The sequence below is a fragment of the Muntiacus reevesi genome, chromosome 4 (genome assembly GCF_963930625.1).
Source record: "Muntiacus reevesi chromosome 4, mMunRee1.1, whole genome shotgun sequence".
NCBI lineage: Eukaryota > Metazoa > Chordata > Mammalia > Artiodactyla > Cervidae > Muntiacus > Muntiacus reevesi.
Window position 1 is genome coordinate 141,161,367 of NC_089252.1, and position 26,876 is coordinate 141,188,242.

The following is a 26,876-nucleotide window of genomic DNA, read 5'->3' on the forward strand; positions in this document are numbered from 1 at the left end:
CTGCAGCAATAAATTAAAATATCATTCTTTAAGAGAATTATAATAAGTAGATATTAAGCATCATAAATTTAATTGTTAGGATGCAACTGTTTCCACACATAAGTATATAAAAAACAAATTGAAAACTATCACACATTTTTGTACTGCCTATGGTGACTAGGAAAAAAAACAACAACCCTGAAAAGTCAGGGAAATCACCAAAGATTACTAGTTTTAAGGGGGTAGGATTAGGATACAAAAACAAGATTACCCTTTGCTAAGTAGTTTAAAATCATTCTAAAACAAATGAAATACTTACAATATGTAAAATCTGGATATTAGGGCTAAAAAATACAGTTGCGCCCTAAGTTACACAATAGTGGTGGCAATGCTGAAAACTCTGTTGCTCTAATCATAAAACTGAAACCACCTGCAATATACACTAGAACCTGTTATTCAAAAGACTACCACATTGTATTATTTTATAGAGAAAAATGGCTTAGAATTTATCTGTTTTACATACGTAATTTTCTTAAAGCAAGATAAACCTCCAGCATTGTATCAAGGCCAATTCTAGAAAGAAAAATGTTTTAATTTCCCTAATTCATCTGTCCAAAACAAATTTTTGAAGGATGACACTGATTATTCTCACTGCCTGTTCCTATAGCCCCATACAATTTTTTCTTGTAAAGTACAATTGAAGCATTTCTGATTTTTTTCATGTAAATTAACGCTGGTAAAATATTCCATAAAGACAAGTTTCCCTGATACGTTTGTCGACTCTATCAAATTACAGCCACAATTATTTAAATGTGACTTTTCTCTGAGTCATTTCTACCAAGCCAAATTTTGTAGGAATAAATTTTATCATATGCAGTTTTGATCAGTGTTAACTTTTTTTTTGGCTGCACCGCACAGCATGTGGGATCTTAGTTCCCCAAGGGACAGAACCTACGTGACCGACCTGTAGTGGAAGCGCAGAGTCTTAACCACTGGACCACCAGGGAAGTCCCTCGCCAGGGTTAGATTTATTTTGTGTTCATTATTTCTGCCAGTAGCACATGTATCTATTTGATAACTGTATATATTTTCATAAGGAACCCATGGAAATTTATAATCTCCAGTAAAGTTATGAGCAACTACCCTCAGGTAGTCCAGGACTGTTATGCTATGCACTGCTAACTAAGAGTTCTTAAGCACTTTCAATCACTTGCATATGATTTGCTAACAGTCCTCAGGGAGGGCAAAGCAAAGATAAACAGAGGGATCAAAACAGCAGAGTCTTAATGAAGGGTCTCAATGGTCAGCCTTTCTATAGCTGTAGTCCGAATATTATCTGATTGACAAATCAAATGCCAGATAGTATTTTCTAATATTCTACATGTATTGTTTCTAGTATTCTACATGTATTGTTTCCATCATAAATATATTTAAGGAAGCAAAAAAGAAATTACAGATGTACCTTCTCCAAGTGGTTAAAGTGTAAAAAGTTAAAAACCAAAAATTAAAATAATTTAAACCTTCTTAAAATGAGGCTGAGAGCTAGCTAACTGAGGCATTATATAATTAATTTGTGTTCTTTGTAGTTAACTTGGTAAAAGTGGAAAATCTGTGTCTTAGATACTGATTTACACTAAAGCAGTAGTAGCTAGGCATTGAATAAAACCAGTGGATTCCACACATGATGAACACCAATACTTAAAAACACTACCATCAACAAACTATGTCTAACAGAGTCTAAATGAAAAAAAATCATGTCCAAATGTCTTAAAAGCTAACTTTTATAATCTTAAACACATTAATTGATATTGTGAGTACTATATAAACAGGATGTTTTATTGAGCTGTTATTTTATATGTTTTAGCTGCTGTTTCAAATCCTAGTTGGGGTATCTCTGAGTTTAAAAGCACAACAAATATATTTTGATTTCTGAAAGGACAATTAAAATCAAAATGGTCACACAACATAAAAATTATGAAATATATATATATATAAATACCCTGAAAGCTACATGTGAATCGCTGAGAAGTGGCCCCTCTTTTTCGATGTAATTTATGCTCGAGTCTCCAGCAATTAGGTGTACGTTTCCTTCCATGCCCTCTCCTGAGCTCTGACAGGCTGTGCTTTCTCCAGGATTCAAAGCTTTTGCAAGAGTGTCAAATGCCCTATAAGGAGACATCAGAAGCTGTGAGCTTGGCCAATCTCCACAATAAAATGAGAACTCTATATAAAATTCGGAAATTAAGATTTAGGCCTTAAAAACTGTTTAGAAAACAGAATTTTGGTATATCACTGAGCATTCTATTTCAGTGATGTCTTTGACTCACTCTCCGAAAGTAACAAATTAAACTTCAAATGTATTATTATTATTATATTAATTATATTATTAATATATTTTACCAGAGAATGTCTTTTTTTAAAACTTACATGATTTAAGGGGAGAAAAAGTCTTATGCTTCCTTTTACAAGTTATATATTTGATACATCAAGGTATCAGGCCATTTACTTTACATACAGAAGTTATTTAGAAGAACAAGGGCAAGAACTTAAGTTGACTTTATTCTACACAACACAAAGTTAGGTTTTTAATTTTATTTAAAAATGCAGAGAATACTCTAAACTTATGGTAACACAGCTACATCTGAACTATAAGAATCTGAGATTAGGATGGCAAATAATTAATATCAGTAAATAACTAGTCAAAATAGCTTCCTGTACTTTTCAATGAGAGGCCTTCTTGAGTTCTTTAAAATCTCATGTTCAACAAAGTACTTAGTGAGATTCTTAAACGCAATTCCTTCAATATTTTAGAAGAGGAACAGTGTGTGAAAAAAGCCTGAAAAAAGATGGTTTCTACATCCTAAGTATTAATATCAAAAAAATGAAAAGTAGAATTCTGATACAAGTTTCCTGTAGTGTAAACTTAAAACTATAATAGATTCAACCCAATTTTGAAAACCTATTTTCATCACCAGAAATTGGTGGGGGAAATGAGAAATGACTGCCTAGTAAGATATATGTTAAACTTTAAATACACAGAATATAAAATCTGGCAACTAAAACATCTGAAAAATCAGACCCAAATTATCATCTTTATTGAAAAAAAAAAAAAACTCCTGAATTTTATGACTACATTTCTTATCTTATCATATTTACTCACTGCTCATTACTTACAATGTAACCAGCTGGACATCATTTTATACTGAACAGAATTTTTCAATGAAAATTTACTTATTACTTAAATTTTCTAAGTTTAATAGAAATAATTATTTTTTGAAACTTCTGTAAATAGTATTTTTTAAGAGATACTAAAGGACAATTGGCAAAGGGACACATGCTCAAAACAGATCTTACCTTGAAACATCACCGTTAGTCTGCATTTCTTGATGAAATTCACACAAAGAGGTATAAGAAGTATCACCATTGCTTAAGCTTTCAATCATAGACACTTCATTACTATTTGGAGCAGGATCTTTAGTTTTTCCAAGGTTTGCTAATGATGTAACCACACTGGCCAATGTACTTAAATCTCCCTGACATGATTCAGCCTTTAAAAAAAAAATTAAAATTCTGCAAATTGGTATCAGTTAATGTTTCAATCTTAAATATTTAATTCTAGAATGTGAAATGTCAAAAGAAAAGTATATAAAGATAAATGAAATCTAGAAAGTAAAACCAAAGAGCTCTGAGCTTTTAGACACTTGAGGGAACAAGTTTAAAAATATCAGGCACATTTCCTAGGAAATATTAATATTTACACAGGTTACTTTAAAAACTGCACACAATGGTTATCTATCCACATTAACAATTGCTTTATTTTATTAACAGGGTATTTGCTGCACCAGGTCTTAGTTGGGGCATGTGGTATCTAATTCCCTGACAGGGATTGAACCAGGACTACCAGGGAAGCCCCATAACAGCTGCCTTCCCTATAAAAGGACATCAAATCAGATGAGCTTTCAAGATCTTCCAGCATTGAAATTTTGATATTGCTTTAATTTCCAAAACTTATTATGCAAACTCAAAAGTTGCATAGGACAAAAGTAACGTTTTACTAAGGAATAGAGAAAAAACAAGAAAAGTGATTACTGAACAGACTTCTAGGATGGCAAGTTTTACCAGCCACTGTGTTAAATGTGTTAAACATCAAGCACTCTGTAGCGAGAAAGTCCCTCTACATTATTTAGGAGACTGGGCTTTTGCTATATACTGCATGTTTTCCTATTTGTCACTAGTTTTTATTTTTGTTAATGTGTACATTCTTTATGCATGATTTAGCTATAATTCTTTTATGAGAAAACCTGCTCAACTCTGACTACCCAGAAATATAATCTGTACAGAAAAAGCAGATAGATGGTTGATATTTCTTCCTTTTATTTATCAATTTTAGAGCAATGAATCAATGCCCAAGCAACTTCTTATGATGAAAGATGAATTTTGAGTATCATTTAAAATTCATATTTTTATATATTTTACTCATTAGTCATTCTTTTATAAATGCTCAAATCATTCCACCCTAATCAAATGAAAGCCTCTTTAGTTGTCTTCTATGACTTCTGACAGGTCCGTAGATATTTTAAATTGTTCATTATACCTTTATGGTTTTTTAGTGATAATGATTACTCCTAAGAGGATATACATTTCTTTGAATTTTTCTATATCAGTTCTTTAGTTTATGTGAAACTGATTTCACTGAATAAATAGACAAATAGTTTCTGTGCTCTCCCCAAACTAAAGAATGGTCCCAGAATTATTTACTGAGAATTCCACCAGTTACTGAGTTTCTTACATGGCTACAACCTTTGTATGTATTTTACGTAATCCACACAACAACCCTGTGAAATAAGAATCACTGTCCCTTTATTACTGAAAGAAGAATTACTCATTGTCACTTTAGCAGTAAGTAGTAGAGGCAGGATGGGAAGTCAGATTGGTCTGACAGGATAGCCTGTGCTCCTAACCCCTACTCCTGTCTTCATTCATGTGTAAAAGAAACTGACATTTTTTGGTGTTTTAATTTGCAACTAAAACATTTATATATTCTCTTCCATTTCATAACATGTCTATCTAAACAGGTGCTTAATGTGGAAAGGACTTACATTACAGCTTGACAATTTTGGGGCCATTTGTCAGAAACTAACCAAACAAGGTTGTTACAATTTAATATAAAGACATTTAGAGAAGTACGGTGTCTGGGCAAGTATTACAGAAAATTTTCAACAAAACTTAGTTCTCTTCCTTTTCTAAAGAAGTTAATAAGTCAATGAAATTGTAACTACCATTCTAAGCACAAATCAGGTAGATAAGGCTAAGTGAAGTCTTGAATGTAATTCCAAAATATGTCGTAAGATACCAAATCTCCCTGATTAATAACAATATGCTAAAGCCCAACCTGTAAGGCAGACACTCCTATTATCCCTTATTTTATAGATGAGGAAGGAAACTGAGGCACTAAGGTCAAATATCTTGCCCAAGGTTATGCAGCTAGTAAGTGGCAGATGAAATTTGATTCCAGAGTACAAGTATTAAGATTGCCTTGAAGTATCAAACAAAAAATAACAACACAAATCTGGCCATATATAGAATAAATAATCTCATAGGGCATATGAAACCAGATCACATTATAGGTTAAGAGACACACCAGTAACAGGCTCTCTGAAATCTGCCTTCAGGAACAATATTTGTTTTCAGTTCTTATAAGGAGCTTTCAAACACTATGGAATTATACATGCTCAATCTAAACAAGCAAATCTTTTTTTCTTTCAGACCTCTTGCTCAATAAAGAGTTGCTCCAAATCTCTAAGGGGACCCAGATGACTTGGATACATAGCATGAGAGCTCACACAACTCTGTTCCTACTCTTGATTCAAGTCAATGTTTTAAGTAAGGCCGGTGAAGAATTTCTCTTCACCTGAAATATTTTAAATATCAACATTGTAACACTAAAAAGTTTGTAGGAGAACACAAAAGGAATATAAGGGATTTTATACTTATTATACATTTCTATATCTGAGGACTTTTATTTCAAGATGAAAGAAACCCAGAAGACTTTTCCACATTGAAGCTATAGGTTGTTCTAGTGGAAAAATGAACATTTCTACTGATAAAATTAATTTATCAGTATTCACAAAATAGAGGCTGCTCCAGTGACCTGACCCATTTCACACTACACTTATGGCAGAAAGCAAAGAAGAACTAAAGAGCCTCTTGATGAAAGTGAAAGAGGAGAGTGAAAAAGTTGGCTTAAAACTCAACTTTCAGAAAACTAAGATCATGGCATCTGGTCCCATCACTTCATGGCCAACAGATGGAGAAACAATGAAAACAGTGATAGACTTTATTTTTGGGGGCTACAAAATCACTGCAGATGGTGACTGCAACCATGAAATATAAATACGCTTGCTCCTTGGAAGAAAAGCTATGACCAACCTAGACAGCATATTCAAAAGCAGAGACATTATTTTGCCAACAAAGGTCTGTCTAGTCAAAGCTATGGTTTTTTCAGTAGTCATGTATGGATGGGCGAGTTGGACTATTAAAGCTTAGAGCCGAAGAATTGATGCTTTTGAACTGTGGTGTTGGAGAAGACTCTTGAGAGTCCCTTGGACTGCAAGGAGATCCAACCAGTTCATCCTAAAGGAAATCAGTCCTGAATATTCATTGGAAGGACTGATACTGAAGCTGAAACTCCAATACTTTGGCCACCTGATGCGAAGAACTGACTCATTGGAAAAGACCCTCATGCTGAGAAAGATTGAAGGCGGGAGAAGGGGACGACAGAGGATGTGATGGTTGGGTGGCATCACCAACTCGAGGGACATGAGTTTGAGAAGCTCCAGGAGTTGGTGATGGACAGGGAGGCCTGGCATGCTGCAGTCCATGGGGTCGTGAAGAGTCAGACGCGACTGAACTGAAACTTGAGTCAATTTGCACTTAAAGGAAACATCTGTCAAAGAAACCTATCATACAGCAGTCACAATCCTCCAGCTCCAGCTTTAGTGAGCTCACCTCGCCCTAGACAGCAGGACCCAAGAGCATCACAGGAAATCTCAACCTCTGAGCCAATCCCAACCTGTTTCCTTTTTGCTGGTTCAAATCCTTTATAAAACTAACTCTTGTCTAAAATTCCTCCACTAGAGTGTTCCACTGCTTATGAGCACTGTAATTTGCTCATCCATAGATTGTTTTCCCTAACACTGAACTCATTACTAAATTTTTTTAGTTTTGTCATTTGATACTACCAGTTGATGATAATTTTCATTAAAATAAAAACAAAAACCTGTAACCCGAAATATTTAAGACCAAATCAATTGGCCAAACTGATGGAGGAGAAAAAGAATAACTTTTATAAGCTTAAGCAGTTTTAAGCTTTAAATTACTTGTACTAAACACACCTTATCTGGTGTCATCAGCATAGTTGACTCAGTTTTTATTCCAGATTGATGAATATTCACAAACATTCCTGAATCTAAAAGTCCTGCTGACCTGTAACAAATAAGTACAAGTTTTAGCCTTAGTTTCACTGGGAAGACAAAAAATGACCACCTACTTAATATATGTCACTGCTGTGTTTTTTTGTTTTTGTTTTTTTTTTACTATACCTTGCAGTTTCACTATCTGTTACAAAAGTTGGAGTTGCAGCTAATGGGCTTCGAAGGTCTTTTCGAATGTAGATTTTTTCTGTTGAAGCAGTACAGTTGGAAGATTTTTCTCTGGACACTTCAATGGGTTTTCTTTCACATTGAACAGCTACAAAATGTGCCAAATTTATATCACAATGCAGAATTTATAAACAGTTATAAATGCAAGCTCTAGGTCAGCAATGTTGTTATGGGAGACATGGTTACCAAAACTCTAAAGATAACCATCAATCTTTAGAAATTATTTTTAAGTTCAACAAAGTTGCTTCAAAATAGTAAAACTGACTTGTTCTCTTTTTCTCTTTTCTTTCCCTGCCCCAGTTGTGGCAGAAATGTAGAATTCCTATTTTTTAAAAGCTCACTGCCAAGAAGGAAAACCTGAAGTTAGGAGTCCTTTACATGTCTAATATACATAAGAGCATTAAAATATAAAGTAGTATTTAAACAACTAAAGACAATACTGACAGTGAACCACATAAAGACCCAAGTCAAATCTTTTTTTAATTAAGGGCAGGGAGATTTTTTTTTAAATTTTTTGGTTTTTTAATTTGTACAGGGCAAGGAGATTTTTGAGCAGCAACTCAATCACTTAGTTTTTATTTATAAAATAGAGGTTAATAAAATAGAGGTAATAAATTTTATGGGCTTCCCTGGTGGCTCAGATGGTAAAGAATCTGCCTGCAATGAGGGAGACCTGGGTTTGATCCCTGGGTTGGGAAGAGCCCTTGGAGAAGGGAATGGCTAACCATTCCAGTATTCTGGCCTGGAGAATCCATGGACAGAGAAGAGCCTGGAGGGGTACTGTCCATGGAGTTGCAAAGAGTTGGACGTGACTGAACGACTTTCAATAAATTTTACAGCAATTTTATTTCATGATACTTAGGAGAAGTATACTGAAGTTGTTAAATGTACATTTTCTGAGAAAAATAAAACAAAACTGCCAAGATGCAGATCCAAGTTCTGCCACTTATTAGTTATGTGACCTTGGGCAAGTTTCTAAATGTCCTCTGTTCACACAAATGTAAAATGGCTAACAGTAGTATCTACTGACAATAGTGATGTGAGAACAAATAAGTTGTTCATATGCTATACACAGAGTAAAGCACAATGAGGGTTCAATCAATACTAGCTACTGTCATTACCTTATTAACTAACTTAGTATTAATAGTTTGGTGAAAAACTAAACTGGTATCTAGTTACCTTTTTAAAATTATTATTACCAGATCCAAACTAAAATTACATGCCTGGCATTATAGGCACTCAATTAAGATTTGTTGAACATATAAAAAATACACATTCACACATTTTTATATTTTTGTTGGAAAACTTTAAATTAAAAACCATATATATCTGACATATTTTAACGTGTTAATTTTAACACACTTCTAGGAGTTTGCCTGAATTCTTAAAAAGTATTTTCTCCTTAAAAGCTAATACATACAGTCTTGTTTCATTCCAAACGCAATACATCTTTGTAACCTGCAGTATTGACAGCGATTTCGATGGTGTTTATTAATAATACAGTCCTTTGATCCTCGACATGAATAAACTAAATTTTTTCGGATACTTCTTTTAAAAAATCCTTTGCAGCCTTCACAAGTTACTGCTCCATAATGACGCCCTAGAAACAAATGTTTAAGAAAATATGAAAGTCATATTTTTCAGAACTGAAGTAGGCCCACCAACATCTACCCTTTAAACATGAGATGAAACTGAGATTTCTGAGTTTATGACATGAAATTTTTTTTTTTTACGAACTACCAGAAAATGACACAAACAATTCTCTGATAAAATATATTAAACAATATGAGTTTTTAAATTTTGTAAAGCCATTTTAACAATGACATGGAAAATTTGGGAAAGAAAAGAAACAAAATCACCCATACACCCATGATATAAAAACTATTTTCACTTCTGAGATCACTTACAAATTACAATTCTATTATGTACTATATAAGGGTTTCCCTGGTGACTCAGTGGTAAAGAATCCACCTGCCAATGCAGAAGACGCAGGTTTGATCCCCGGGTTAAGAAGATCCCTTGGAGAAGGAAATGGCAGCCTACTCTAGTATTCTAGACACTACTCTAGTATCTAGTATTCTTTCCTGGGATATCCCATGGACAGGGGAACCTGGAGGGCTACAGTCCACGGGGCAAAGAGCTGGACATGACTTAGCGACTTAGCAACAATATACTTTATAAAGCTATTTTATTCTGAAAACTATGCTCTAAAAAAAGGATATAATGTCAGTTAGTATTTGAAATCTAATCATCCTTCCTCATAGTGAGTCTCACTTTTTAAAATTTCTGGAGAAATCTGTTACACTTTGATAAACCTAGCATTTTCACAAACCACATCCTTGGCATAAAGACTATTAACAAACTGAACATACTCTGGGAAAAGTTCTAGTGCAAGTTTTGTAATGAAGCTATGGGAAAGATAAAAAAGACGAAGGAAAACAGGCTGGGCCCTTAAACTTATCTCAATGGTACTTGTGAATATATATGAATAAATATGGGTATGTTCTGGGCATGAAGGAACAATGGGCAGAACTAAAACAGCATAAACCTGAGTACTAAAAACAGGCTTGGAGAAACGTCTGCTCAACTATGCAGAGCATTTCATCAGGGGCAACCAGATCTTTTCCATCTCAGTAATTACTCTGTATTCCTAGAATGAGAACAGGGCTCAACAGGCAGATTAACAATCTAATGTTACATGTTATTAAGAATCACAACTAATTTTTAAGCAATACCTTTGACAAACTGGTTTCATATTCAGAAAAATTTCCACATGTTCAGTTTATTTTCAAAAAAGTGAAACTGTCTTTCATAATTCTTTGAAATATGCATTTTATGTCACTGCAAGATCACTTTAAACTGCAGTGAAATAAAAAACCTTTAGGTGAATAAAAAGCTCTGGGGGAAAATCAGTTAAATTTCATAGGCTACAAATATGAACCATAAAAACAACATGCTCCTTTATTTTACTTTTTACTTTCAGTAGAAGAAAAGGAGTAGTGAGGCAGCTATTTTAACAACACAACACATATAGGAGGTTATTTTTAGTATTACCTGATGCTTTGTCTCCACATACTACGCAAACATCAAAAACCTTATTTGCTCCTTGTTCTGAGGAAGAATTATCTGTTAAGAACTAAAGAAACCCCCCAAAAACAAACAAACAAACAAAAAAACAATAATTTATTGTTACTCAGTAGTAATACTCTAATGTAAAAAATTAAAAGAACTTTCAGTCATATTACTTTTTGCTTTCTTTTTTGTAAGTTATTCTGAAACTTTGAATTCTATTATTATGCAAGTATCAATTAAACTATTCTTAATTTTCTTTACATAAAAATTAAAATTTCAATGTTATAAAAATTACAGACAGAAATAATACCTTTTTAGTTTGTTCCATAACAATTCATTAAAGAGTCTTTTTTTTTTTAAAGTAAAGAGTCTTAAACACACAAATACATGAGTATATTTTTTACTGCATCTCACCCATAAAGTATTTTATTCATATGGAACACATCACATTACTGTAGCAGTTATCTGTCCTACTGTGACATTTGTCTTTGAATAACTCAGGACATTTCCCCATAGAATGATATGACTAAAATAAGCTATAATAGCATAAAAAGAGAAATCTAATTATTTTAAATAGAAAAAGGTTATGAAGAAAAAAAAATCTGTTGAAGCATTTACTTATAACTATGGAACATGACTGATGTACAAAGGTATAAACTTTTCATTCAGCTAGCTGTCTAAGGATTGGGTGTCTAAGGATTAGGTGCAGAGGTTGAGAACACTGGACTCTGGAGTCTGTCAATGACAGCAAATTAGTAGGGACTAGAAGGGGTGGCCTTGGGCAAATTACTAAATCTCTTTAAACTATATTGAGAGCTCATCACTAGGTACAGCTAATATAATATAAAGAAATACTAGTTTCTTCTTTTAGGTTTATCTTTCAATCTGTCATTTTCTTTCAATCTTTTGAAATGTGAAGAAATTAAATTCAAGCTTAAAAATGGTAAAAACCTAGCCCTGCTTTAAAAAAGCTCACAAGATAATCCTCTACTTTGACTCTTTTCCTTCTCTTAGGGGTGTGAATGCCTTAAAAACTTTAAACATTCACTAAAATAGCTGTCCCCGGAATTCCTTGGTGGTCGGGTGGTTTAGGACTCTGTGCTTTCACTGCTGAGGGTCTGGGTTTGACCCCTGGTTGAGTAACTAAGATCCTGCATGCCATGCAGCAAGGCCAAAAATATTTTTTAAAAATAAAACAGCTGTCCCTTACTATGTTATAGTAGCATAATTTCTTCTAATATCACCATAAAAATCAGTCTTCAATGAAAACTTAAAAAAACAATTTCTGGTATTAGATATCCTTTGAAAACATCTATGGCAAGCATCTATCTTTTTTTAAATAGCATATCTACTGCAAACAGTGCTAATCTTTTATTTCCTAAGGGTGGAAGAGACGCTGAGGTTAATGGGCTTGCCCACATCCCATCTTAGGTCACTAGAACAGAAATCAAATCTTGGCCCAAGGGAATTCCATCCTATACTGGTTTCTCTTTCATTGCTCTTAGAGATGCAAAATACTGATATTATTTTTATTTTTTAAATAAAGAAAATCTTTGAAAAAGATTAACTTTAGAGTAAAGAAATCTGATACACACCTTTTCAGCCAACTGATGTCACCAGTCATAAATATGATGATAGGAAGTACCCTTGGAATGATGTGATGAAAATGGCACTTAACTTCTGCTAACTACTCCCCCAAACCCACAACCCCAGTCTAACCAAGAAAAAAACATCAGACCAAGTCCCACAATAACACAATTTATAATATACCTGACCAGTATAACTTAAAACTATCAAAGTCACCAAATATAAGGGAAGTCTGAGAAATTGTCACAGATATGAGGAGTCAAAGGAAACATGACAAATGTACTATAATTTGGTATCCTGGAGCAGACAGACATTAGGTAAAAATTAGGGAAAGCTATGGATTTTAGCTAATATATAAATACTACCAGTTCATTATTTATAATAAATATATCACACTAATGTAGAATGTTAATAATATGAGTAACTTGTGTTGGGTGATTATATGGGAACTCTCTATACTAAATGCTCAATATTTCTGTAAATACAAAACTTTTCTTTAAAAAAAATCAAGGTTGTTTATTAAAAAAATAAAGAAATTAGGGTATGGATAATGTCATACATTTTTTTAGTGACTTCTTTCTAATAACTTTATGTATTTTATCCATTTTCTACATTAGCTGTTTTTAAAATATAAAATTCTACAATTGGAAGAATAATAGAATCTATGAGAATATATAGGCATAATTTTCTATCTTATGAATTTGGAGCTTTTCAATTCTAAAAGGAATTTTTTCTTGATTAGCTCTTCATCACAAAATGTGGAATCCATTTCTAAGTGAGCACCCTCACCAAAGCCTCTGGAGGCCAACTTAAGGGTTCATTGTATTTATACTCAATCATAGCAACCAATGGTAAAAACAGCAGCTACATAATTGTGTAAAAGCCTACACTGGCTCTTTGAAGAATAACGTACAACTAGCAAAAATTAAAAACAATGTAAATTTATAGTGTAAAATTAATTTACACTACTGACTGAGTTCCAGTGTTAAAGCAGACCATAGGATAGACTGCTTACATTAGTGAAGATGTGTATGACAAAAGGGAAGCAAAAGTCACAAAGCTGCTAGCTGAAATATGGACTTCTTGATTTGGCAGCTGCTTGTTCACAGCAGAGGCATCTTAGTCTTGGAAACTGCAGTTACAGAATTCTGTAGATGCTCCTGATTTGGAAGCTTCCTAACTGCAAAAGCAGAAGGTCACCTAGAAGCAAGTTCTGAAGCAGGCTCCCATATTTATTCTTGGAAACCTGACCTACAAGTGTTCTTTTAGCCTTTCTAACAGTAATTTGAGCTCTCTACATTCTTTGTTAAATTCCTTCCTGCCCAAACTAGCCAGAGTAGATCTTACTATATGCCACTAAAAACCCACCAAAATATACGCTGTGAAGATGTATGAGGAACAGTATAGTGGCCCATAGGAGAAGGTAGCACATAATTTTATACAAAATCTTTTCCTACTGAACATGCAGGATAAAAAGTCTTAATGTCAGGACTTCTTTTATGATATGCTCTTTCTTTTTTTCAAGGATAAGATTAAAAAGAAACTCTATGAATTTACCTGGAGCTGTTGTGTAGACAAATCAGGAGTTGTAAAAAATAACTGGTTGACACCTGCTCCATCTGGGGTTGTGAAGAAAACTTTTCCTGGAATAGAGTCTTGCCTGGCCAGAATGACTTTGCTTGGAGTAGAGCCATCATGATTTGTCAGAATGAACTGTTTGCCTTGGGTATTATGATCAAGTGCTGTCACAATCTGGATTTTCTGGCCAGTAGGCTGCTCTGTAACAATCTAATATAATCATGTCATTAGTAATTAAGTCAACTTAATCTTTTTTCCTTCTCTAAGGACAATTTTTCTCATATCTTCAGACAAAGCTAGACTAGAAAAGCATACCATTACAAATATAGATTCAATGTAATACACATAACACACATACCATTTAATCTAGCAATCCTACTTCCATGACATCCTACCCTACAGAAATAAACAAATGTGTAAATAAAGTTACAATACTATGAACACTTGGACTTCACTATTTTGATTCTTTCCCTTCCCCTCCTTTCTACCTTCCATACATAAACATATACTGGGTGTATTCTATTTGCCAATTGCTGTTTGTTCTGGGTCCCTGGATAAATTTTTATTCTCATAAAGTTTTTACCTTAGTGAGGAAAGGCAGATAAAAAACAAGTAAGCAAATAATATTGTCAGGCAGTATTAAGTAGTATAAAGTAAAATAAAGCAGGGTAAGCTGGGGGTTATTGATGGAATGAGAGTGATGAGGAGATAACATTTCAGTACAGACCTGAGTGAAGGAACAGACCAAGGCTTAGGACTAGCCAGGTGAAGTGTATCCCTAGTAGAGGAAGCAGCCTGTGGGACAGGAAGAGTGTGCTGGATATAGCTTAGGCAAAAGGCACAGCAAGAGAGCTGTGTGGGTGAAACTGGATGGGAGAGAGATTTATGGTAGGAGGTGGGAGAAACAAAAAGGGTTTTGTAGGCCATACAACATCTGATTTCCTACTGGATGACATGGGGATCCACTGAAGGGTTTACAGAGCAGTGACGTGGCAGGATCTTTTGTAAACAGCATCTTTCTAGATTTAGTGTAAAGATCAGACTATGAATGTTTAAGAACAGAATTAAGGGAGACCAGAAAGGATGCTAGTGCACAAACAACGGCAGCACTAGGGTATTGTATATAGGTAGAGACATAGGCCAAGATCAGGGTAGTAGCCATGCTAGGGGTGAAAAATAATTTGGGCTATTTTATAAAAGGAGAGGTAACGAGATATGCTGATGAACTGGATATGGAATATGATGGTCAAGGATGGCCTGACCAATTAGGACAGAACTGTCATCTACTGTGATAGAGTAGTCTGGGGAAGAAAAAGTTCATGAATAAAAAGAACAGCCTAGCATTGAGGGTTTTTGTTGTAGCTGAGCAAATATTTTACAGGAAAAAACTCAATAAGCCAATTAAATTCCCTGAATTCAATTTTTAAATGGCAAAGCTGATTTGTTCCCAAGTTTTTTCTATTTCTCTGAAATTATTTTCATCAAGACTATTTTCTACTTTTTCTGGCTCTCTACGCAGCCCCATGGCGGTCGTCAAGAACAAGCGCCTCACGAAAGGAGGCAAAAAGAGAGCCAAGAAGACAGTGGTTGACCCAGTTTCTAAAAAAGATTGGTATGATATGAAAGCATCAGTTACGTTCAATATAAGGAATATTGGGAAAAATTTGGTCACACGAACTCAAGGAACCAAAATCACATCTGATGGCCTAAGAGATTGTGTTTTTGAAATGAGTCTCACTAATCTGCAGAATGATGAAGTAGCATTTAGAAAATTCAAGCTAATTATTGAAAATGTTCAAGGCAAAAACTGCCTGACTAATTTCCATGGCATGGATCTTATCCGTAATATATTCCATGGTCAAAAAGTGGCAGACCATAATTGAAGCTCATGTTGATGTCAAGACGACCGATGGTTACTTGCTTCATCTGTTGTGTGTGGGTAACTAAAACACGCGACCATCAGACTTGGAAGCCCTTTTATGCTCGGCACTGGCAGGTACGGCAGATCCCCAAGAAGACGATAAAAACAATGACCCGAGAGGGGCAGAGGAATGACCTGAAAGAGGCGGTCAATAAACTGATTCCAGATAGTACTGGAAAAGACTTGCCAATCTACTTATCCATTCCAAGATGTCTTCATTAGAAAAGCAAAAAATGCTAAAGAAGCCCAAGTTTGAATTGGGAAAACTCATGGAGCTACCTGGTTGAAGGTAGTAGTTCTGGAAAAGCTACTGGGGATGAGACAGGTGCTAAAGTTAAATGAATCGGTGAATATGAGCCACCAGTCCAAAAATCTGTTTAAAATGCACACTTTTAAAGATGACAAATAAAAGATCTTACTTGTGGTAGAAAAAAAGACTATTTTCTGCACAAAATTTACCACACAGTTCTGAATCACTAGTTAGTTTTTGTCTAGAGCACACTGTATCGATCGATGATGGCTGCTACCAACTTGAGTTTCTTTTGTTGACCATTATTTCTACCATGCCCTATTTTCCTGGCTGTAGTTTTAACTGTTGTCAGTTTTGTTCTGCATAGGGTATTTCTACCAAGTCTAGTCTCCATCCTCCCCACTAACAATTTCTGCAATTTTCAATGATACCTATAAGAGGTTTTCAATCAGTTCATCTGTAATTTTACCATGTAAAGTTTATGCTGTTATACATTTTTAGAATATTCCTACCAGAAATATTCATTGTAAACCGAATAAAAATCTAATAGCTCACACTTATTTCTTAGAGACAAGAGCATCAGATACATGCAGGGTCCAACTGTTATTGCCTGGAAACACTTTGCTTAGATGGGTAAAAGTATGTTTACTGCAGCACAATAATTATAATTAGAAACTGAAGTGATCCAAGTGGCCTTCAATAAAGAAGAGTAAATAGATGATGGAAACATTTCTCAGATCTTAGGATTTCTTTACATGCCAAAATAAATAAATAAAAATCACTGAGAGCCCAAACAGCTTTTATTTACATAGGTTATATCTATTGATATTTACCATACTGAAATTCAAATAGAAAAAATTTAAAATATTTATAAATTCATTTAAAAATAACTCATTAAATATTAACATAATATAATATTTAATGAAAAATAAGTATATTTTCCAAAACAAAAAAAATTTAGTGGAGGACAGGGGCACTGATTTACATTTTTACAAACAGAATCAATGTCTGGCCTAACAGAAGCTGGATACTCATACCTGCCTGTGCATTCAATCTGCTGCAAAGGCTGTTTTGGTTAATACAAAGCAAGAAAATCCAGCCTTATATTTTTTGGGTAAAAGGGGGAAGACTATCTTAATTGCTTCTTCAAATTGTGTAAACTGTTCTTTGGTATGACATCAAAACTTGAAAAGTGATAGCTTTTTAGAGGTTAGCTGCAATGTGGAATCACAAACTATTGGGTTGGTCAAAAAGTTCATTTGGGTTTTTCTGTAAGATGTTACAAGAAACTCGAACTAACTTCTTAGCCAACCAATATATTAAAATCTATTGGTCTATCCTGCAATGTGAATCCTTCATTTATGAGCGGTTTTGTTACATTATGCACTGGTCATTTGGAAAACACTGGTTCAATGAGTTATGTACACCTTTTAAATTTTGACATATTTTAACCTATCATGTAACAGGTAGTCTCTGGAAAATTACACCATATATTTGTAAGAGAATGACAGTGAAAAGACAAACAGCATTTTAGTATTATTATGAGAATGGTTTGGACCTTGCTGACTCTCTGAAAGAGTCCCTAGACAAGATTTTGAAAACCTCTGGATTATGGAACTTCTTACTAGAACATAACTGTTTATATGATATAGATCTCTTTCTAATGGTCCGTTAAACCTCAGATTTCGCACCCTTCAGAAACAGTCTCTGACTAGATCCTTACACCCCACAACTCTTCATTAGCTATTTTTCTTCCATGTTCCCAATTCCCGATTACACTCTACAAAATTACCTATCATAGCACTGAACATATTCTATTTTTATTGTCCAATTATTCAACCATCTCTCACTAGATCAGAGTGAACTGAAAGTCAGTTCAGTTCAGTTGTGTCTGACTCTTTGCAACCCCATGAACCGCAGCACACCAGGCCTTCCTGTTCATCACCTACTCCCGTAGTTTACCCAGTCTCATGTCCACTGAGTCGGTGATGCCATCCAACCATTTCATCCTCTGTCGTCCCCTTCTCCTCCTGCCTTCAATCTTTCCCAGTATCAGGGTCTTTTCAAATGAGTCAACTCTTCACATCAGGTGGCCAAAGGATTGGAGTTTCAGCTTCAACATCAGTCCTTCCAAAGAACACTCAGGACTGATCTCCTTTAGGATGGACTGGTTGGATATCCTTGCAGTCCAAGGGACTCTCAAGAGTCTCCTCCAACACCACAGTTCAAAAACATCAATTCTTCAGCACTAAGCTTTCTTTACAGTTCAACTCTCACATCCATACATGACTACTCGAAAAATCATAGCCTTGACTAGACAGACCTTTGTTGACAAAGTAATGTCTCTGTTTTTTAATATGTTGTCTAGGTTGGTCATAACTTTCCTTCCAAGGAGTAAGTGTCGCAGTCACCATCTGCAGTGATTTTGGAGCCCAGAAAAATAAAGTCAGACAGTTTCTACTGTTTCCCCATCTATTTGTCATGAAGTGATAGGACCGGATGCCATGATCTTAGTTTTCTGAATGTTGAGATTTAAGCCAACTTTTTCACTCTCCTCTTTCACTTTCATCAAGAGGTTCTTTAGTTCTTCGCTTTCTGCCATAAGGGTGCTGTCATCTGCATATTATTGATATTTCTCCAGGCAATCTTGATTTCCACAATCTAGGGTATCTTTTACCTCTGTGTCACCAAAACCTAGCAAACTTATTTGTATAAATCAGTTTGGTTAAGCAGTTAATGAGCAGTAAATTAGACATACCTCTCCCATTTGTTGTTCAATAATTTGATGTGCAATTTCTTCTATTGATGCCATGATTTGATTGCCAGTGTCCTGCCAAAAATAAAAAGATGCTTTTTCACAATTATACCCACAAAACATATTAACTGAAGAATTTACAAATGAAATTACATGATAGTTAGGATTTGCTTCAAAATAATCTGGTTGTGTGGGTAGGGGTGGGAAGGAATAAACAACTTAAGACTGGCCGTGTGTTGACAATTATCAAAGACTGCTGAAGTTTATACAAGAGTTCATAAAACTATTCTCTCCGCTTTTACAAATTTTGAAAATGTCTATCAAAAAAACTTAATTCAATACCAAACAATTTCACTTTTCAAAGTTACTGAAGTCTAAATCACAGACTTTTGATATAGATCAGGAATGGTTTATTAATTAAAGGTCATCCCAGTCTATAAACATATCACTGTAGCCATTTAACATACTTTTTAATCAGAATACTGTAAAAGCTGACAAAATAATTTCATTCAGAAGACTAGAAGATTTCTCCAGAATTTTGTCATTGTTCTTCATTGTTCTTAAGTGTTAAGTTTAGTCTGAATTTTAACATAAAACTGTCTTCAAATAGATTTGAGAGTCAGTAAGATTAACAGATTAACTTTGACATTTGCTTTTTCTCTATATCAGGTAGTCAAGAATACAATAGTCATTTGACTTTATACCGTCATAAATTCACAATTCTACAATTATAATATTAATCACCAAATTAATATTAATCACCAAATTACTTGTCTTTCAATCTCTTTTAAAACCTTAAATGTTTCAATTACTTGTTCTAAAAGCAATATACAGTATTTAGATTACTCAACTATCTCCCACTTGAAAAGTAGTGCCAGTTAAGTGCCCTCAACCTCTCTGGAACTCAACCAAGAAGATGGTTACTGCCAAAGCCTGTGTGCTCTGGGTCCCTAATGGAATTGGCAATCCTCTCAAACTCTGTTCTGTTTTGGCGGGGAGTGGGCGAGAAGGGGTGTCATTCTTCCTTTTTTTGGAAAGGTAACATATGTTCAAAATAGAACAGCGCTATTGACCCATCCGGTATTCCAGGGTTCCAGAATTCCAATAGCCTTCACTCATTTCATCCCATTTATGTCCCCTTCAGTCCAACCTGGCAGCATTTCTGCTGGCATGAATTCTCAGAAATCTTTGTTGCCTCCCATGCAATTCATGCGGGTTCATGCCACCAGACAAAAGACAGTCCTGTACAGATCTCTTGTGGGTAACTGCATCTCTATTCCTTCCATGTGCTGTATATAGACCTCAAGGACACTGTGAATGTAGTCTTTTGAACAAGGCCACTTACTTTTCCTACATGAAAAACTCTTCCTTTGAGACTCACTTAAGCGAGTTATACCAGTTTTTAATGTCATTCGTTCATTTCTCTTTCAATTGCATTACTCATTGAAGACTGATTTTCTCCCAGTTTCTTGACCTCAAGGTCCAATAACATTCACCCACTTGCTATTAATACTTTAATACTGTGGTGCCAGACTGCTCTAACATATATATTTAACATTATTTTAGCTCTTAATATTCTTCAAAGCCTTCCCTTCATTGGACATGAAGTGCCAATGGTTAAACCTTACATTTTAGCCATATGCATTACTTGTAATTCCTTGAATTTATTACCATGTTGCTTCATATTGCCATGTCTCTGCTAATGGCTTCTCTCTGCTGCAACTGTCATGGAATCACTAGGTCAACATGTGTTTGTTTTCCAAGACTAAATTTAACTCAAAAAAACTGAGGAAAAATAAGCATTCTTTACATATTGTTGATGTTAAGTCTAAATTAAAACCTTCCCAGAAATTTGCCCATGTTTATCAAAGCCTTAAAACTTTTCCTGTTCATTGATCCAATAATTCATTCAATATTCTTCCATTCAACAATAATTGTTGAGTGCTTACTGTGAGCCAGGCAGTTTTCCAAATGTTAGGGATATGTCTTTCTAAATGTCAGGGAGTATTAAAACAAGGGCTTCCCTGACAGCTCAGTTGGTAAAGAATTCGCCTGTAATACAGGAGACCTCGGTTTGATTCCTGGGTTGGGAAGATCCTCTGGAGAAGGGATAGGCTATACTCACTCCAATATTCTTTGGCTTCCCTTGTGGCTTAGCTGGTAAAGAACCTGCCTGCAATGTGGGAGACCTGGGTGTGACCCCAGGGATGGGAAGGCCCCCTGGAGAAGGGAAAGGCTACCTATTCCAGTATTCTGGCCTGGAAAATTCCATGGACTGTATAGTGGGAGAACAGACAATAAATAAAATATACAAACATTCTCAAATATTAATGATGACTTCTCTAAGTGGAGATTTACAGACCACTTATTTTCTGCTTTTTGAATGGGTATCTACTAATGGGTAATTAGAAGAGTAAACATTCCTTCATTTGTAATCCACTGTATTTTGTGCCTATTTATCTTCTAAATCATGTGGTTTTATCTGTGTAGATGAAAGACTTCTAAAGGAAAAGAACTCGTAGTTTTTCAATGAACTAATTTTTTCCAATGAACCTGTAATGTTTAACACTGCCTGGTATTTGTATTTGAACTCAGAAAGCATCAATATTTACTGAAAGATACTCATCAGGCACTGTGTGACTACTGGACTTCACAGAGGATAAGACAGAGACAATCTCTGCCGCATGGAGCTTATATTTTAATGAGGAAACAAATTTTAAAAATTACCATGTACTAAATGCTACGAAGTAAACTAGGAAGTAGTGATAAAGAGAAAAACAGAAAAATATAAGAGGGGGTTTATAAAGGTAGTAGAGTGCCCTAGAGTCAAGTCAATAAATCAGACTTTCAATCCCATTTTTACTATTTACTAAATGTTTAACTACATGCCAGTCACTTCAAGGCTGTTTGCTTATAAATGAAACGGATTCAGTAAAGCCTATCTCAAAATATTCTTGAAAATATTGAGTTTGTGAAAATATCTTTGTCAACGTATGTTGTTGTTCAGTTGCTCAGTCATGTCCAACTCCTTGCGACCCCATGGACTGCAGCATGCCAGGCTTCCTCGTCCTTCACTATATCCTGGAGTTTGGTCAAACTCATGTCCATTGAGTCAGTGATCCCCTCCAACCATCTCATCCTCTGTCACCTCCTCCTCCTCCTGCCCTCAGTCTTTCCCAGTACCAGGGTCGTTTCCAATGAGTTGGCTCTTCACATCATGGGGTCGAAGTATTGGAGCTTTAGCTTCCATCCTGCCAGAGAACATTCAGGGTTGATTTCCTTTAGGATTGACTGGTTTGATCACCTTGCTGTCCAAGGGATTCTCAAGAGTCTTCTCCAGCACCACAATTTAAAAGTATCAATTCTTCAGCACTCAGATTTCTTTGTGGTCCAACTCTCACATTTGTACCAATGACTACTGGAAAAACTATAGCTTTGACCAAATGGACCTCTGTCGGCAAAGTGATATCTCTGCTTTTTAATATGCTGTCTAGGTTTGCCATGGCTTTTCTTCCAAGGAGCAAGCGTCTTTTAATTTCGTGGGTGCAGTCACCATCCACAGGGATTTTGGAACCCAAGAAAATAAAATTTGACACTGTTTCCACTTTTCACCCATCTATTTGCCAATATATCAAACATCTACACACACACACACACACACACACACAAGTGTACAATGGTCTCTTACAGGTAAAATGTATTCCCTGAAAATTAGCTGAATAAACAAAATGCTCAATAAATGAGCAACAGGTCAGGAGAACCATCACACTGGAGAGGGAGGGTCTGGGAAAATCTTACAGAAGAGACATTTGAGATAGGCATTGAAGGATAAGTGTTTTTACCAACCTGAGGGACAAAGCAAAAAAACAGGAGGATGCTGCCTTAACTACTCTAGAGCTAATTAACATACAGAAGACATACAGTCCTACATTTTTGGCTCTGATTCTTCTTTTTTCACCTTTACCCAAGTCTCACTTCTATGTATCTTCCCCATAGGAAGAAAATATACCCTCAGTGGTGCCATTTGAATCTGTTCATGGGGTTCTCATGGCAAGAATACTGGAGTGGATTGTCATTCCCTCCTCCAGTGGACCATATTTTGTCAGAACTCTCCACTATGTCCCATTCGTCTTGGGTGGTCCTTCACGGCACTGCTCACAGCTTTACTGAGTTATGCAAGCCCTTTCGTCAAGAAAAGGCTGGGATCCATGACAGCTATGGTTTTTCCAGTAGCCATGGACGGATGTGATAGTTGGACCAAAAGAAAGCTGAGCACCAAAGAATTGATGCTTTCCAAATGTGGTGCTGGAGAAGACTCTTGAGAGCCCCTTGGAGAGCAAGGAGATCAAACCAGTCAATCCTAATGGACATCAAACCTGAATATTCACTGGAAAGACTGATGCTGAGGCTGCAACACTTTGGCCACCTGATGCAAAGAGCTGACTCACTGGAAAATACCCTGATGCTGGAAAAGACTGAAGGCAAAAGAAGAGGGTAGCAAAGGATGAGATGGTTAGATAGCATCACTGAATCAATGGACATAAATCTAAGCAAACACCAGGATATAGTGAAGGACAGGGAAGCCTGGCATGCTGCAGTCCTTGGGGTTGCAAAGAGTCAGAAATGATCTATTGACTGAACAACAACAGTGGTGTCATCCTCCTTCCATTCAGGTTCAAAATTTTAAGTCTGTGCTCTTTGAGTACATTATAAAGGGTTCATTTTCTTTCCCCACCAGCCCTACTTCCATCAGCCAACTGTAGGCTCTTGTTACAAAGTAGCATTTTGCAAACTCCCTGTTGAGCCACTTGTGGATGGAGAAATATAGTAGGTCAGAATTTTCTTCTTTAAAAAAGAAAGAAATTAGAATAGAAAATCCTGCATCAAGTGAGGGTATAGTGAGGTATACCCTCACTATACATATATATATAGTATATATATATATAGTTATATATATATATATATACACACACAGGTATATAGTAAAGGTATAGTGAGGGTAAGGACTTATTTCAATTTAATCTGTGTGCTAAGTCATGATGGAAAACATATTTTTCTGTGTAGCAGTCAAAAAATGCTTGAAAATAAGATGTAAAACAATTATTCTTTTCTTTTTTTCTGGGAGGGTGGGTCAAACATAGATTTGAAAATTTGTACCTGGTGGTACAGTGGATAGGAATCCACCTGCCAATGCAGGGAACAGGGAACTGGTCTGGGAAGATTCCACATGTCATGAAGTAAGTCCATTAACTACAACTATTGAGTTCGTGTGCTGCAACTACTGAAGCTCGCACAACTACAGCCCACGCTCTGCAACGAGAAGCCACTTCAGTGAGAAGCCTGGGCACTGCAGCTAGAGAAAGCAAGGCACAGCAACGAAGTCCCAGCACAATCAAAAATAAAAAATAAAAGAAAATCTGATGGAAGGTAAGGTTTCCCTCACGAGAAAACAGGTTCACATTCATTCATTCTACAACTGATGATATATGCTGAATTTCAAGGGGTTCATAAACTCTCCTATGGCCAGCCCAAGGTCTTCAGGTTAAGAATCCTTCGAGTATAATTTCAGCTACTGCCAGAAGTAACTTTCCTGGGCGAATATTTAATATGTTCAACTTTGTGTATATGAAAAACTCCTAGAAGGCAAGAATCATCTATGGGTCAGCACTTCTGACCAACAGCAAAATCTCAGGATGCTTACAGAACAGAAACATATCCTTATTCTCCTGTTTCATAAGTATCAGTGCCTCTTTAATGGTCAAAGAAAAAAGTTTCAGTCCTTTTCCTGGTATTTTTTTCAGTATTTACTAAGTCCTTATAACATGCCTGCCACTGAAGACACAAAGGAGCATTCCTTTATAGTCTGACTTCCCCATCTTTCTATTTTATCTCCTACCAGTCCCAGAGGGGACTCGTTCAGGACAAACTGGAATGATCTTTATTCCCCAATATTCAATTCCAAGCTTCTCCCTCATTTAAATTCTCCTTTAAAATTCAGTTGTGAAACTTCTGTTTACTTATAATATTGTAAACAAAATTTTACGCAAGGGTGCATTTTTCTAGAGACAGTCTTTGGCTTTCACAAAAGATTTAAAAAGGTTGCAGAGGGTTCAATGACTCAAAAAAGGTACATGATTATATAAATTATTATCCTTTCTTATATGCGATTTCTTTCTTCTTTCCAAAAATAGTAGGAATTATATTGTTTAGCACACACACAAAGGGTAGATATTTTGGGAATGTTTTCTGCCTTTGATGTCCTTCAAAAAAGCTGAAATGCTCCTACAAAGAATGATGAAATTACATTTTCTGCGATCCATTTTAAAAATAAGCAGAAATAACTTCTTTATTGTAGACCTACCAAACTGACCTACAGTTAAAATCTAAAACCACACAGCAGGCACTGGTCTAAAACCCTCAAAGTCGAAGGTCCATTTATTAAGTTCCGAGGCACAAAAACCCTAAAGGCCTTAATTTCAAGCCTTTTTGCTTTTCCTTTCCAGCAATTATTTTTTAACAGTTGACCTACATAGCGAAGGTTACAAAACAACCTGGCAACATTTACCATTCATAAAACGGTATCTGCAAGAGCTGGAAGCAGACTTTCTTAACAAAAGAGATGCAGGAAGCTTGGACGTGCACTGTAGTGAGGACATTCGGCCGTTGCCTTTTCTTTCTCTAAAGACAGAGATTCAAAGGCAGCGGCCGCTCCCGCGCCATCGGTTGTGAAAGCAGAGAGCGTCATTCTGTCGGCCCAGTACCAGCACAGAACAAGTCAGAGGCTCGTGGTGAAAGGGATCCGGGCCTCGACTCGCCGCCAGGCCGGCCTCTCCCACGTCCCGCAGGAACTAGAGCCCACTCCGACCCCGGGGGGCCGGCGGCAGCGCGCGGCTCCCGGAGGCTGGGGAAGCGGCGCCCTCGCCAAGACGGAAGCTTTCCCTGTAGGTGAAAGGTCAGAGGTGCCGCGGGAGAAGCTGCCGTGCGCGCAGAGCCGCTCGCCGACTCCCTCTCGCGCCCGCCGCCACGGCCCCGCTCCGGGCTCCGGACCCCGCTCCCGGCACCGGTCTCGGCCTTTCTCGGAGCCCCGCGCACTAGGCCCCGCTGCTAGGGCCGCTCTCCCAGCCCGCCCCGAGTAGCGCGCCGCGGAAGCCGAAGTGCGGGTTCTGTCGGCCGAAGCCGCAGGCTGTTGTGGGGACTGGGGGCGCGCCCGTTGGCAGTTGGGAGGAAGGGCCCTTCCCAGGGCCCCCGCCTTCCTCCCGGGCGCCGCTGCGGCCGCCTTTCTCCTCACCCGTCCCTCCTTACCGGCGCTTCTCTACCGAGCGGCGTCCTACGCTGGGCGTAAAGCGGGATGTCCCGTGCGGCGGCTGCTGGGACGGGATGGGCTGGGGGGCTTCCAGGCAAACAGACTGGAAAAAGCTGAAGCGGGGAGGGTTAAAAAAGTGGAGACGGAGCTTTCTGGGTTTGTGTATTTGCGGGAGGGGGGGGGAGGGGTGTCAGAGTTCGTGACCCCTCCCTCGGCGACTCCGTGCGCGCTCCCGTCCGCGCCTGCGCACCAGTGGAGTGGCGAGGCGGCGAGAGGCGGTCGTGACGTCCCCCGAGTGGAGGGTTGAGTGAACCCAGCCTCTGGAAGTCGACCGCCCCCTATCGCCTAGGAGGGAGACTGCCCCGGCAGAGCTGCGCTTCCCAATCTGGGACTTGGAGAAGCCGCGTGCGCCTAGCATCCTGTTTGCAGAAGGCGGTTCTTAAAGGAAGTTTTGAGACTGTTCAGATAGGAGCCAAGATAGATGACCTAATCAGTTTTAGACAGTTCGGTCTCTAGTTTGTGGGAAACTGGGCTTTGTTACAGGCTCTTGCCTTAGACTAAACGGTTTATTAGAACACTTAGCAAAACTGGGTAGATCCCAAAAAAATATTTCAAATTCCCTTAAATAAGCTGGAGCATAGCCCTGTTGAGCAAGGCTAAGTTTTACTTATCAACTTTTGTGAGTAAATAGCATAATGACTAAATGGAGCTAGAGTAGAATCACGTAGAATGAAAACTTCCAGAAGACTGGCTTTAGTCTGTTTTGTTCA

The 26,876-nt window shown here is 36.9% G+C and overlaps 1 protein-coding gene and 1 pseudogene across 2 annotated transcripts in view; one reads left to right on the top strand and one right to left on the bottom strand.

Annotated features, from left to right (window-relative positions):
- Nucleotides 1–26,358, bottom strand: part of NR2C1 (nuclear receptor subfamily 2 group C member 1) — a 40,576-nt gene extending 14,218 nt beyond the window's left edge. Inside the window, exons 1-9 of one of the 2 annotated variants that reach the window (XM_065934237.1) lie at nucleotides 26,106–26,358; nucleotides 18,807–18,878; nucleotides 13,857–14,087; nucleotides 10,695–10,776; nucleotides 9,061–9,240; nucleotides 7,581–7,728; nucleotides 7,374–7,464; nucleotides 3,334–3,527; nucleotides 1,991–2,144 (exon numbers count right to left, since the gene is read on the bottom strand). In XM_065934237.1, the coding sequence (XP_065790309.1) occupies nucleotides 1,991–2,144; nucleotides 3,334–3,527; nucleotides 7,374–7,464; nucleotides 7,581–7,728; nucleotides 9,061–9,240; nucleotides 10,695–10,776; nucleotides 13,857–14,087; nucleotides 18,807–18,860 (1,134 nt within the window). In that variant the 5' untranslated portion in view covers nucleotides 18,861–18,878; nucleotides 26,106–26,358. Of the gene's footprint in view, nucleotides 1–1,978; nucleotides 2,145–3,333; nucleotides 3,528–7,373; nucleotides 7,465–7,580; nucleotides 7,729–9,060; nucleotides 9,241–10,694; nucleotides 10,777–13,856; nucleotides 14,088–18,806; nucleotides 18,879–26,105 lie in introns of both variants that reach the window. The other variant, XM_065934236.1, reaches the window with a different exon arrangement.
- LOC136167922 (small ribosomal subunit protein eS1-like) lies at nucleotides 15,401–16,179 on the top strand (annotated as a pseudogene).
- Nucleotides 26,359–26,876: the final 518 nt, after the last annotated feature.